The sequence below is a fragment of the Delphinus delphis genome, chromosome 20, assembly GCF_949987515.2.
Source record: "Delphinus delphis chromosome 20, mDelDel1.2, whole genome shotgun sequence".
Lineage (NCBI taxonomy): Eukaryota > Metazoa > Chordata > Mammalia > Artiodactyla > Delphinidae > Delphinus > Delphinus delphis.
The window spans coordinates 12745456-12760508 of record NC_082702.1 but is presented as its reverse complement, the minus strand read 5'-3'; the positions used below and the strand labels follow the sequence as shown (position 1 = coordinate 12760508).

The window sequence follows — 15053 nt, the reverse complement described above, 5'->3', positions numbered from 1 at the left end:
CAGCTAGAGCATTCACATGCCATGGAAAGTGGGGTGTTGCTATTAGCTTTAATCTGTTGTTATGATGATGGCTTATGGGCTCTTTCTTAAAAATGTCAGATCTTACCATTTTTTCAAGAGAAACTGGATATCTGAGTTTCCATGTGAAATCTCCAATCCAGAGCTGTTTTAAGTAAGCACTATGGGGCCCAAACTGGCTGGATTCAGGTGCCAGTTTGTGATTTCTGTCTTCATAGGATTAGGGGTGTATGTGAAGGGGAAAAGGGGATTATGGGAGTATGGACAAAATGTCTCCTAGAAATAGAGAGGAGCGGGGACTTTTCAACACCTCAATCTAGGAAAAGATTCTCCAGGGCTGAGAAGAGAGAGGGGGAGGGAGAGAGATCACTTTACAGGATCTTGGAGAGAGTTGTGGTGGTTATAGGACTGTCTGCTGAATAAGGGGAGCCTTGAAGGACATCCCAGTGTCCCATGGGGCCAGGGGATCAGGGGCAATGAATGTTTCTAAAGTAACCTAAATAGATGTTCACTGGTAAAGAGGGCCGGCATGTCCCATCCCTCCCCCCAAACTTTGGCTTTACCTAAGACTCTAGTTCTGGACATAACCCTATAATTGGGCACCAAATCCCCCCAGCCCCCCGCCAAGAAAGACTTTAGTGAAATTTTCCATCGCCTCAGCAGAATGAGGCTCTAAGTCAAAACTTTAGTTGAGCTGCAGAAAATCAAGAAAGTAGTAGTTCTTACCTACTTGAATATGGGGACTAAAGTTTTTACCTGTTTCCCTCTGGAACAGAGAGAGAATGGGTGAATTCCACCACATTTCTCTGCAGGACTTAAAGGGTCTCTCTCCCATCTCAGCTAGCCTGGGGTGACACTGGGAGATGTGTTTGTGGAGGGGGCTCAAATGGAGGGTGCTGACCCAGGCAGGTAGAGTTCTTCAGACTGGAACCAGGACATAGATGGGATTTTGGTCTGACTTACCCCACAGGAGGGTTGCTCCGGCCCAGAGCAGCCACCAGCTCCGCAGAGAACCCATGTCTGCAGTGGAGAAAGAGAGGGGGTCATAGGAGGCGGTCTGCCCCTCCTGCCAGAGGACAAAAGGGCCCAGTCTCAGGACAAGGGCTGCCTGGGCACCAGGAAGGCTGAGGTGGGCTGAATCCAAGGGCCAGTGTGTGTGTAAGGGGAATTGGACATCTGGTGGGCCTGGGGGCTGGGCAGGGAGGGCAGGAGAGAGGTAGGATAGGGAGTTGGATGTCCAGTGGGTCTGCGGGGTGTGGGATGGGGAGGCCTAGAGCCAGGGGCAAGGGTAGGGGACCTGATGTCCCACTTCCAAAGGGGATGCAGCCTCTCTCACCTGCAGGTTCCCGGAGCTGCAGGACTAGCCCCAGGTTCCCTGGGCCGGGCTATATAGTGGAGTTTCTGGACTCCTCAGGCCACGCCCTGGGCCACCTGCCAGGCAGATGATGCCAACTTCTCGGAGGAGGCTGCTGATCCCAGGGCCAGCTGGAATGGGGCCCCTGAGGGCCTGAGAAGGGTGGAGGGCAAGCTTGAATGCCTGAGTCCTGAGAGGGGTGTGAGAACAGCTGGTGGCTGTGCCTGGGGAGCCTGCTGGAAACGTCAGTCCTCGAAGGGTGGTGTCCCTGAGAGAAACAGCTGGGGAGCAGGGTGCTGAGGGCCTGGAGCTGGGTCCCCAGGGGGTGCGGAGCAGGAGTCGAAGGTGGCATTTGGTCTTGTTTGCTGGTTCAATGGCTACATTTTTTTCCTTTGTCTCCTGCCAGGAACAACAGTGAAGGACCCACATCCGGGTCCCCACCCCCTACAAGCTGTTCCCTGGTCCCCAGCCACACATATCCTCTTTCCAACCACTCAGGGTGGGGGGCAGGTGTCTGACGTGTGCAGGAACCTGAGCACCTGACTCAGGACTTTGTTGTGGGACACAATACCTCCACCCCCAGACCAACAGGGCCTCCTGGGTACCTAATCTGCAAAATAGGAACATCAAAACTAGCTTCACTGGGCTTACTTGTCTCCCAGAGGGCACTCTGTAAACTCTCAAGGAGTGTAGGTGGGAGGCAGGCTCTTCTGGTGTGGTTTGAGGTGGGGAGCAGGTGGCACCTGGGGGCTGGAGCTGTGTGTAAAGAATGATGCAGGACCCTGTTTCCTGGTTCCACGCAGACACTGGGCTTCACTTTCTGGAGAATTTGTTTTCTGGGAGGTGTTTTTTTTTTCCTGAGACGGGACTCGCTGAACAAGTTTTGGGTGATTCTGTGCCCCCATCACCCCAAAATCTGCCTGGGATGGGAGTTGGGGGTGTAGGTCACAGAAGCAGAGATAGCTGAGAGGTGGTGTGGGCATTCTGAGGTGGAGTCCATTCCTCCTGAGGGGCTGACCCAACCCATGCCCTGCTCTCCTCCGCCCAGTCCCAGGACTCATTGCCTGGGGAGCCTCCCCTGGAAATAGCAGCTGCAAAGCCTGGGTGTCCTCTTGGACAACACCCCAGCAGCTGCTGCCCCCAGGACTTCTCCTCTCTTATCACAAGGCTTGGGCCTCTGCATGGTCGGGGTGGATGGGGGCTGTTAGAGCCCCACCCAGGGCAGGTCCCCAGAGGGAGAGAGAAAGGCTCAGAGCTGAATGGGCCCCAAGGTCAACCAGGAAAATGAGGTCAGTAAACAAGAGACCGGATAAGAGCCAGACATATCAAGAAACAGGCAGGGGTGAGGGGACCAATGGGGAGTGAGAGCTTTGTGGGGAGTGGTGCCTGAGTACCTGAGGAAAAGGACTGGGACGAGGGGCTGCTGGGATTCCTAAGGAGGAAACAGCTATTGCAAACCAAGATGTCAAAATCTTCTGTCGGATACACCTTGTTTAGCCTGAGACACTCAGAGAAACAAGGGATGAGGGAGCAGAAAATTAGAGTAAGACTGAGAGGTGATTCTGCCCCCCAATCTCTGAGCCTTGAGGTCTCCCCTGGTTGACCCCAGAGAGATGCCTTCCCCCTCCTCAAAACCCATTGTTGCATTCTGCGGCCAGAGTCCCCAGAAGTGGGGCGGCGGTGGTGGGAAACCTCACAATTTAATATTTGACACCCCTGGGACCTTCTCCCTCCTTTCAGAGCCCAGGGGGTGTGAATGTGGTGGGTGGGTATGGTATGACGCACCCTGTACCCTACTCCATATCATATCGATTCTCAGAAACCCCACTGAGAACCCGCCGAGATAACCTGTGGGGACACTTCTTCGTGGTCAGCGAAATCACATCCATCCTGCCACTGGCAGCCCTGCTCTGAGCCCAAACAAGGGGCGTTTGTGTGTCCAAGCCCTCTATCCTCTCCCTGCTGACAAGATCTGTAGGGGACAGGTCTGTACTGGTCATATGACTTGAGACCCCTGGGACCCTCTGGCTTGTCTGGGTTTTAGAGATCCAGGGTACAGGTGGAGACAATTTACTCTGCAGCTCAATTCAGATTTTCTGGCAATTTTGAACTTCGTTCTTTCATGCTCTGGATCCCACAAGGGTCTCTGGACCCCCTTGGGGAGCTCCTTCATCTTGCACAAGTTGCCACTAACCTCCCTGAGGTTCAAACTTGATCTTGTTCCTCCCCTGCTCAAGGAAATTCCATGCTTCCCTGTCCCTGTGAAAGCAAGTTCACACTCTTGGCAAGACTATCTCAAGCCCTAACGCTCCATTTCCTGCACCTTCCACCTTGTCATTGCCTGTGCAGTTCCTTCCACTTGGAACATTCTTCTTCATATTCTACCTGCTAACTCCATGCCTGGAATCCAGACATCATTTCCTGCATGTGTCATTTCCTGAGAACCCGAGCTGAGGCTAATCTCTTTTATTCCTCCTATACGGCACTGGCCATCTGCTCCCTTGCTTTATGGAAATTCCCTTTATTTGTTTTACCTTCTTGAAACTTCAGACCTGCTACAGCTATGTTCCTGTTCTTCACCTCTCCACCCATCTCTCTTTGACCCACCACAATCTGACTTCCATGTGCATCGAAACTGTCCTGCTAAATCCTCCAGTCACCTCTTACTTCCCACTTGATTCTAACTCCTCTTTAACATTTGACATGAATGCTTCCTCCTCAAAAATTTCTAATGTCTTGGTTTCCATGATGTCACTTTCTTCTGGATCTTGTGTTACTTTGGTCTGTTTCCTATAATAACCCCTTTAACATTGGTGGTCCTCAGAAATAATGCCATTTGCAGCAACATGGATACAACTAGAGATTATCATACTAAGTGAAGTAAGTCAGAAAGAGAAAGACAAATACCATATGATATCACTTATATGTGGAATCTAAAATATGGCACAAATGAACCTATTTACAAAACAGAACAGACTCATAGACATAGAGGACAGACTTGTGGTTGCCAGGAGGGAGGTGGGGAGGGAGAGTGATGCACTGGGAGTTTGGGGTTGGTAGATGCAAACTATTACATTTAGAATGGATAAACAACAAGGTCCTACTGTATAACACAGGGAACTATACTCAATATCCTGTGATAAACCATAATGGAAAAGAATATAAAAAAAGAACGTATATATATATAACTGAGTCACTTTGCTGTACAGCAGAGATTGGCCTAACAGTGTAAATCAACTATACTGCAATTTTAAAAAACTGGTGGTCCTAGATTCTCTTTCTCTGCTTCTTTCTCTAACTACCTCTTTTCTCCAGGAGATCTTATCCATGTCCATTTATGCTGTCTAATAGAACTTTCTGTGATGATGAAAATTTTCTGTGTTTTGTGCTGTCCACTGTGGAAGGCAATGGCTCCACATGTCTACTGAGCTCTTGAAATGTGACTAATGTAATGGAGGAACTGAATTTTTAATTTAATTTCATTAACCCATTTAAAATTAAAGTAACCACCTGTAACTTGTGTCCATATTAGACAAGACAAAACTCTAGAATTGTTGCTAGCCCAGGCTCCATTTCATCTACCTAGTCAGCTGCTTATATGTCTGTCACCCACCTACCAACCTATTTATTCTCTTTTATACCCATTTTTACATTCCTGGCCCCCTTGTAGGCAACCATTCTAATGTGATTCATGAGAATATTTTTAATGTCTTGTTGAAATAAAATACACATGTTAGTAAGTGCACAAATCATAAATGTATGTAGCTCATTGAATGATCTCAAAATGAATACATCCTTATAACCTACACCCAGGTCAAGAAAGAGAATGTTTCCAGCATTCCAGCAGCCCTCTTCATTCTCCTTCTTAATCACTATCCACTCCCTACCTCCCATAAGGAGCCACTATTTTGGCTTCTAACACCACAGATTATTTAGCTTGTTTTTGAACTGTACACAAATGGAATCATATGTCTATGTTGTTTTGTGACTGGCTTCTTTCACTCAGTGTTATCCTGTGTACATAACTATAGTTCATTTTCGTTGCCATATGGTACTTGCTTGTTTAAAAATCACTACAGGGACTTCCCTGGTGGTCCAGTGGTTAAGACCCCGTACTTCCACTGCAGGGGTCACGGGTCTGATCCCTGGTCAGGGAACGAAGATCCCTCATGCCGCGGCCAAAAAAAAAAAATCACTACATATTTACCCATTCTACTGTTTCCACTTTGGGCTAATGAATACTATCTTCTGACGCACATGTGCACAGTTTCTGTTGGGATGTGCTGTGGAGTTCCTAATGGTCGTGTCTGGGTCATTTGGCTCAGCTTTAGTAGATGCTACCAAACATGTTTCAGTTTGAACTCCCACGATCAGTGTATGACCAATCTGGTTGCTCCACAGCCCCACCAATATTTGGCCTTGTTAGACTTTGTAATTTTAGCCATTCTAGAGGTGTAGTGGTATTGGGTTGTGGTTTTCATGTGCATTTCCTTGATTTTTTAGTGAAAAAATCAAGAATGTACTTGTTCACTTTAGTAATCTATTTGTTGAAGTCTCTTGCCCAATTTTTTTTTTTTTTTCGGTATGTGGGCCTCTCACTGTTGTGGCCTCTCCCATTGCGGAGCACAGGCTCCGGACGCGCAGGCTCAGCGGCCATGGCTCACGGGTCCAGCCGCTCCGCGGCATGTGGGATCTTCCCGGACCGGGGCACGAACCCGTGTCCCCTGCATCGGCAGGAGGACTCTCAACCACTGCACCACCAGGGAAGCCCTCTTGCCCATTTTTTCAATTGGGTTGTCTGGTTTTTTTTCTTATTGATCTGTACAAATTCTTTATATATTCTGGATACAAGTCATTTTTTGTTAAATGTTTTGCAATTTTTTTTCTCCCACTCCGTGACTTATCTTTTCACTTTTTTTTTTGACCCACATTGTGTAGCTTGTGGGATTTTAGTTCCCTAACTAGGGATCGAACCTGGGCCCACAGCAATGAAAGTGCACCAAGTCCTAACCACTGGACCATCAGGAAATTCCCTTTTTTCACTTAAAAATATATTGATTGATTTGGCTGCACCAGGTATTAGTTGCAGCGTGTGGGATCTTTGTTGCTGTGTGTGGGATCTTTAGTTGCAGCGTGTGGGCTCTTAGTTCCCTGACCAGGGATTGAACCCCGGCCCCCTGGACCACGAGGGAAGTCCCCCTTTTCACTTTTTTAATGATGAAAAAATTCTTAATTTTAATGTAGTTCATTTAATCAATCTGTAACATTTCATGGCTGGCCTTTTTTTTTCTGTGTTGAATTCTTCTAATTCAGAAACATTCTATTTTTCCTATTTATGTAGATTTTCTTGGATTTATTTCACCAGTATTTAAATTTTTTTCAGAAATATTATGGGGACAGGAAGTAAGAATTCTGAGGGGACTTAGAGAAAATAGAAAAGTGATGTGAACCCTGCCACCTTGGCATGTGCTCTGTCTGAAGAAACTAATAAACATGCACTCTGAAGACTTTCAAAGGGACACTTTGTGCTTGATGTAATGGTTAGTGAGAGTGAGTGGGCTCTGGTAGATATTGACTCTGATGAGGAATGAATAGGTATTTCTCATCATTCTCAGGACTTGTGATCAAACCCTTTTACACCTGGACTCCGCAGAGTGGATCCTCCTACCTAGAGTGAAAACATGACACCATCCAGGAAGCTGAAAGAATGCCTCCCAGTCAGAGAGGCCATTTTTCTCTTCCTTGAATAGGTGAACTACAGGGGTTTGACAGCTTCCTGCCTGAGCCATGCCGTTCTCCAGCAACCACAGATGGAACTGAAAGGAAAAAGGAAAAGCAGCAGGTAGTGGGCAAAATTATCTAACTCAAGATTTCAGAGCTGAGTTGATGCAATTCTATGAAGAGAAGCTTTTGGAAAACCTTTAAGACTGAGTTAGGGGACCCTAACTCAGAGAGCTGGGTTCTCCACCCCCAGCACCCTGTAATTCCTTTACCAAAACACATTTCACATTGTCTTGTAATTGTTTTCTTGACTTCCTTAATCTGAATAAGGATGTGTTTATTTTGCTGATCAGTGGATCCCCAGGGCCTGGTATAGTCCTGGCTCATAGTGGGTAGTTAATAATTATTTCCTGATTGAATGGAGAAATGAAGAGAAGCTCTGGAGGGGTGACACAGGTTTGTGGGGTTCAGCTCTGTCTGTTGTATGGCCCTTCGGTGGAAGTTGTTCTTCCCATAGCGATAATGGAGGGTGGTATAGACACTTTGCAGAGGCAGAGTGGGAGAATCAGGCTGCCTGGTCATATAACATGGATACGCTGTACTTCAAGTACACAGCTCAGATCAATGGTCTCTGTGTTCATATTTTTTTCTAGGAAAAGTGATGTTGGCTATTTTTAAGCTTAGTCAAATATTGCTGTGACACACAACATATATGTATTAGCCAGATCTGAATAAATATAGACCACAGGACTACATATCTGAAATTTACAGAAATATTTAAAGAGAAAAATGCAAATGCCCTGGTGGTTAAGAACCTAAAGTCACTTGGCCGGCTAGTGCCAGAAATGGAATTCCATCTGGCTCTCTGGGCTCCAGGTGCAGTGCTATTTCCACTCTGCCACTGACTCACAAGTCCTTTTGGTGGGGACATATAAAATATTACTGTTTTGCACATGAAAAAGTAGTCGAACAATTCTGGATCACTTAATTGTTGTAGTTCCCACTTCTCTCCAAGGAAGCCCAGTATCTACCTTGAAGGACATCTATAAGGTGCCTTAAAGGCTCTTAAGTTGTTTGCTTAAATTTGCAATAGTTATACATACTTGTTGAACATTTTTCAACCAATTCAAAGTGTGGAGATAAAAAGTATAAGTATTGCCCACCTACCCTCCTCATTCCCCATCATTTCCCAGAGGATAACTCCAGTTAGCAGTTTGATGTATACCATTCAGTCCTTTATATATTCATATATACTTATATACACATATGCATATGTACACATACATAGCTCTTCTAATAAGGAAAAATGAGATCAGTTATAGGTTCAATTGTGTCCCTGCAAAATTCATATGTTGAACCCCTAATCTCCAATACCATAGAATGTGAGCTTATTTGGAAATAAGCTTGCTGCAGATATAATTAGTAAAGATGAGCTCATACTGGAGTAGGGTGGGCCCCTAATCCGATATGACTAGTGTCCTGATAAAAAGGGCAATTTGGACACAGAGTTAAACATGCACACAGGGAAAACACCGCATGAAGATAAAGGGAGAGATTGAGGTGATGCATCATCTACAAGTCAAGAAATGCTAACAATTACCAGTAAAACCATAAGAAGCTGGCAGAAAGGCATGGAACATATTCTTCCTCACAAAGGAACTAACCTTTCTCCAAACCCTTCTGACATCTTGGTCTTGACTTTCTGGCCTCTAGAACCGTGAGACAATGCATTTCTATTCTAAGCCCAAAAAGTGCGTTTTCTCAACACACAGATCCTGCACATGTTTTGTTAGATTTATACTTAAATACTTTATTTTTCTTTGGATCTATTGTAAATAGCATTGTGTTTTCAATTTTGGATTCTACATTTTCATTGTTAGTGTATAGAAATGCATCTGATTTTTGTGTGTTTATTATTTGGTTTTTTTTTTTTTTTAGAATCCTTGAGATTTTCTATGTAATCATGTCATCTGAAAATAAGGACAATTTTATTCCTTTCCAATCAGTATTTTTTTAATTTTTGTTTTGCTTTGTTTAGCTGGCTAGAACTTCTAGTACTGTGTCACATAAGAGGTGAACATCCTTACTTTGTTCCTAATAAGGGGAAAAACGTTCAGTCTTTCAGCATTAAATATGTTAGCTGTAGGTGTTTATATTCTTGTTTCTTTTTTTTTGTGGCCGTGCCACGCAGATCTTAGCTCCCCAACCAGGGATCAAACCCATTCCCCCCGCAGTGGAAGCACAAAGTCTTAATCACTGGACCACCAGGGAAGTCCCTGTTAGTTGTAGTTTTTTGGTAAATGCTGTTTTATCAGGTTGAAGCAGTTCCCCTTTATTCCTAGTTTGTTGGGGTTTTATCATAAATGGTGTTGGTTATTGACAAATTATTCTCCCATGTCAATTGATATGATCATATAATTTTTCTTCTTTACCTTGTTGACATGGTGGATTACATTGATTTATTTTTTTAATATTGAAGCAGCCTTGCATACCTGGAATAAATCCCACTTGGTTATGGTATAGAATTCTTTTTACACTTTGAAGGCTTTGATTTGCTAATATTTTTAAGGGTTTTTGAATCTAAGTTCACGAGGGATACTAATTTTCCTTCTCTCTCTTCCTCTTCCTCTTTCTTCTTTTTGTAATGTCTTTGCCTGGTTTTGGTGTCAAGGTAATTCTGGCCTCATTGAATGAGTTGGAGAGTGTTCCCTCTTCTATTTTCTGGAAGAGATTGCATAAAAGTGATGCTAATTCTTCTTCAAATGTTTGATAGAATTCTCTAGTGGAACCATCTGTACCTGGATATTTCTTTCTTTAGAGCCTTTTAATTACAAGTTCAATTTCTTTAATGCCTATTCAGGTTATCTATTTTATATTGGTTGAGTTTTTATAGTTTATGATTTTTGAAGAATTTATCTATTTCATCTAAGCTGTAAAATTTGTGAGTGTAGAGTTGTTCATAGTATCCCCTTATTACCATTGTAATGGCTACAGGGTCTGTAGTGATATATCATCTTTTATTCTTGATATTGGTAATTTGGGTTTTCTCTTTTTTTACCCTTGTCAGTTCTGCTCTATGTTAATTAATTTTATTGATCTTTTCAAAGAACCAGCTTTTTGTTTCATTGATTTTCTCTATTAAGTTCCTCTATTCAATCTTATTAATTTTTGCTGTTTATTTTTTCCTTCCTTTTGATTGCTTTGTGTTTATTTTGGTCTTCTTTTACTAGTTTCTTGGGTAGGAGCTTCGATTATTGATTTGAGACTTGCCTTTTTTCTAATGTAAGCATTTAGTGCTATAAATTTCCCTTCCAGGGCTTCCCTGGTGGCGCAGTGGTTGAGGGTCCGCCTGCCGATGCAGGGGACACGGGTTTGTGCCCCAGTCCGGGAAGATCCCACATGCCGCGGAGCGGCTGGGCCCGTGAGCCATGGCCGCTGAGCCTGCACGTCCGGAGCCTGTGCTCCACAGTGGGACAGGCCACAGCAGTGAGAGGCCCACGTACAGCAAAAAAAAATAAAAATAAAAAAAATAAAAACTTTCCCTTCCAGCACTGCTGTAGCACATCCACATATTTTGATGTATATAAATATATATAATGTGCATACTGGTGTCGTTGGATAGAGTATTCTATGAATGTCAATTAGATCCTGTTGATCAGTGGTGTTATTCAGTTCTTCTATATCTTTGCTTATTTCCTCTCTATGTTCTATGAATGGTGAGAGTGAGGTTTTGAATTCCCTAACTGTAATTATGGATTTGTCTATTTCATCTTTCAGCTCTACTGGTTTTTGTTTCATGTAGTTTGAATCTCTATTGTAAGTATACATTTAGAATTGCAATGTCTTCTTGGTGGAATGATTTTTTGTCATTATGTAATGTCCCTCTTTATTCTTAGCAATTTTCTTTGCTCTGAAGTCTACTTTATTTGATATTAATATAATAACTTGTGGCTTTTTAAAGTCAATATTTGCATGGCATATTTCTTCCCATCCTTTTATTTTTAACCTACGTATGTTATTATATTTGAAGTGAGTTTTTTTGGAGACAGCTTTATAGTTGAATCATGTTTTTTAAATTCACTCTTTTATTTTGTGTATTTAGATAGAAATTTACATCTAAAGTAATTATTGATGTGTTTGGGCTTAAGATTGCCATTTTATTATTCATTTTCCGTTTGTCCTCTCTGTTCCTCATTTTTCTAATATTCCTGTGGGTTATCTGAGCATGTCTTAGAATTCCATTTTGATTTATATTATTTTTGAATACATTATTTTGGATAAATTTCTTACCACTTGCTTTAGGTATTACAAATTAATATGTAACTTATCACTTAAGTCTAACATCAATATTTTACCACTCTGATTGAAGTGCTGAAACTTTACTTCCATGTAGGTTCTTTTACCTTCCTCACTTTCCAAAATATAATTGTTTCAAGTGTTTCCTCCATCTACAGTAAGCACCACATCAAACAATGTTATAATTGATTTTAAATTATATATATGATTTTTAAAACTCATGAGAAAGGTAGCCTATTATATTTACCCCTGTTTTTACCCATTCTGCTATTCTTCCTTCCTTTCTGAAGTTCTGAGACTTCTCTTATTATTTGGAGTTTGAAGGACTTCCTTTACGCATTCTTTAAGGGTGGTTCTTCTGATGACAAAGCCTCTAGTTTTTCTTCATCTAAAAACTTAGATGGACTTCCCTGGTGGCACAGTGGTTAAGAATCCACCTGCCAATGCAGGGGACACAGGTTTGATCCCTGGCCTGGGAAGATCCCACATGCCATGGAGCAACTAAGCCCGTGTGCCACAACTACTGAGTCTGCACTCTAGAGCCTGCAAGCCACAACTACTGAGCCCGTGAGCCACAACTACTGAAGCCCATGTGCTCTAGGGCCCGCATGCTGCAACTACTGAAGCCCGCGTGCCTACAGCCTGTGCTCTGCAACAAAAGAAGCCACTGCAATGAGAAGGCCGTGCACCACAACAAATAGTAGCCCCTGCTCACCACAACTAGCAAAAGCCCATGAGCAGCAACGAAGACCCAACACAGCCAAAAAAAATTAAAAATAAAAATAATAAAAATAAAATAAATAAATGAAAACATTATTTCCCCTTAACCTCTGAAGGGTAGTTTTGCTGGATATAGGATCCACAGTTGACAGTTCTTTTCTACTGGCACTTGAAACATATTATGCCATGCTTTCTTCTCAATGGTTTTAGACGAGAAATCCATTGTAATTTGATCAGCGTTTCCCTGTAGATAATGTATCATTTTTCTCTAGTGCTTTCAATATTCTTCTTGCCTTAGTTTTCATAAGGTAATTATGGTCTGTCTTGGTGTGTATTTCTTTGGATTTATTCTGTTTAGCTTCTTGAATCTGTAGGTTTATGTCTTTTGCCAAATTTGGTAAGGTTTAGTCATTATTTCTTCAAATACTTTTTTGGCCCTGCTCTTTCTTCTCTCCTTCTGATACTCTGTGATACAAATGTTAGATTTTTTGTAATTGTTCTGCAGGTTATCTAAGGATTTGGTGGGGTTTTTTTTTCCTGTCAATTTTCTCTCTGATTTTTTCTTATTGATTGGGTAATTTCTATTGTTCTATCTGCAGAATCACTTATGCTCTCCTCTATCATATTCATCCTGCTCTTGAGTCTTGCCAGTGAGTCTTTAATATCAGTTATGGTAGTTTTCAGTTTTATCATTTCCATTTAATTCTCTTTTACATTTTCTATATCTTTGGTGAAATTTTCTATTGTTTTCATTTGTCTCAAGAGTATTTGTAATTGCTTGATGAAGCATTTTTATGATGGCTAATTTAGATCTTTGTCAGATAATTCTAACATCTAATTCATCTCAGTGTTGGCATCTGTTGATTGTCTTTTCTCATTCAAGTTGTGATTTTCCTGGTTTTTGTTATGATATGTGATTATTTATTATGTCTTGAACATTTTAAATATTATGATAGAAAACTCTGGATCTTATTTAACTCTTCCATTTTAGCAGGCAGTTACCATGTTTAGGTTTAGCAGGTAGGTCCTGGCCTAGTTTTGTGTGCTGTGGTTCCAATGACACTTTAATTTTCAGAGGACTTGTAGTGTTATTCTGTTCTTTTTCCTTTTCCCAGTTCTGGTTGCACTTGCACCCAATTCATGTTGTTACCACCAATGGAAACTGAAAGCATTTCCTAGCGTCCAGATGGTGCTGCTAGATTAGGGGTAGGAGACACTAGCATAAAGGGGTGGAGAGCACTTTCCTGTACTGCCCAGTGCCAGTGGGGCTCCTGCTTGATCACTACTGATATTGCCCATGGGAGAGAAAAGCACATACTTGGGTGCCTTCTGTTGCTGGAAGGAGGCTAGAGAGCCACTGAGCCTGGGCCACCTCCTGTCACTGGGTCAGAAGTTGAAAAATGCTGGTTCACTGTGTTGTTCCTCAAGTCCTAAGGTCCCCAGCCAGCTAGCCTTCTACTTTCTACCTTTCAAAGACCTCTTATGAATGTCTGCTGTATTATTTCCAGAGTTTTTCATTGCACTTATCAGGAAGGGGTAGGGAGAAATGAGCCTCTGCCATCTTGTCTGGAACCAGAAGTCTCCACTTATTATTCTAATAATTTATTTGTAGGGTTTTTTTTTTTGGATTTGCTATGTACACTATCATATTGTTTACGAATAATGAGTTTATACTTTCTTTCTCATCTTTATATCTTTTCTTTAGGCTCTCTATTACACAGTAGAAAAAAGGGCATATTGGGGGTATCCTAGTCTTGCTCCTGAACAGAAACCAAAAACTTTCAACATTTTGCTACTGAGTATAATGCTTGCATAGTATTTTTGTGGGTACACATCATTATATTTTAAAAGTTCCTTCTATTTTTAGTTTTTAAATCATAAATGAATGTTTAGTTTATTAAATGATTCTTCTGCATCTATCTCAGTGATGTTAACATCCATTGTTGAGTATTACCTAGATCTAGGGTTGCCAGGTCAAACACAGGACATTCAGTTAAATTTGAAATTCAGATAAACAAAATTAATTTTCAGTATAAGCATGTTCCATATAACGCTACTATAACTTTGTAAGTATGTCCCATGAAATTTGTATGCTAAATCTGGCAACCTACCTAGATTCATTATTTCTTTAGGGGTTTACAAAATGGGGATTTCTAATTTATCATTCTTTCTTCATTTATTAGCTACTAAAAGAGAAACATCTGTATATTAATATACTACTATACAGAGAAACATCTCTCATTAATTCTTTGGTTATCCTGAGTTGCAGTGAATACAGAAAAAAACAACTTAAATGCTTCAATTTTCAGATTTAGACAGTTCTCTCTGAAGGTAAACAAACATTGTGTGTGTGTGTGCGTGTGTGTCTGTGTTTAATATTATTATGAATATATAGGTTTTGAACATATTTGCTCTTTCAATTTCCACCCTAGACCAGTAGGAGCCTCCTTAATTTACGGTATGGCAAGATGTTCCAGGCTCATCTTTGTACATTTCTTGACCAAATCCGGAATCAGCCATTTCTCAGAGAGCTTTGATTCCTATCAGGAATTTACCAAGTTGTATTTAGAGACCATAATCTGGGCACTAGCAGGGGAACTGTCTTTTTGTTTAAATTTTAAAAAATTTTATAGAACATTTGTATGATTCCAAAGCCAAAACTTTATAATGAGGTATCTTCACAGAGGTCTCACTGTCATCTCTGTGCCCTCTACCATATTTCCTCTTTTGCCCTATATGAAACCATTTTTATTCATCTTTCCATTGTTTCTTTTTGAAAATATATATGTGTGTATTTTCATTTCCCTTCTTTCTTACACAAAAGGTAGCATATCATATACACCATCCTTCACTTTACTTTTTTGCGTAACACTTCATCATGGAGATCACACCATAACAACATGTAAAGATCATCTCCATTCTTTTTTAGAGTTGCATAGTGTTC

The 15053-nt window shown here is 41.7% G+C and overlaps 1 protein-coding gene across 1 annotated transcript in view; it reads right to left on the bottom strand.

Annotated features, from left to right (window-relative positions):
- Nucleotides 1–15053, bottom strand: part of FCGBP (Fc gamma binding protein) — a 77110-nt gene that overhangs the window by 38368 nt on the left and 23689 nt on the right. The window contains exon 2 of the mRNA XM_060001050.1: nt 982–1038. Within this exon, the coding sequence (XP_059857033.1) occupies nt 982–1036 (55 nt within the window). The 5' untranslated portion in view covers nt 1037–1038. The remainder of the gene's footprint in view (nt 1–981; nt 1039–15053) is intronic.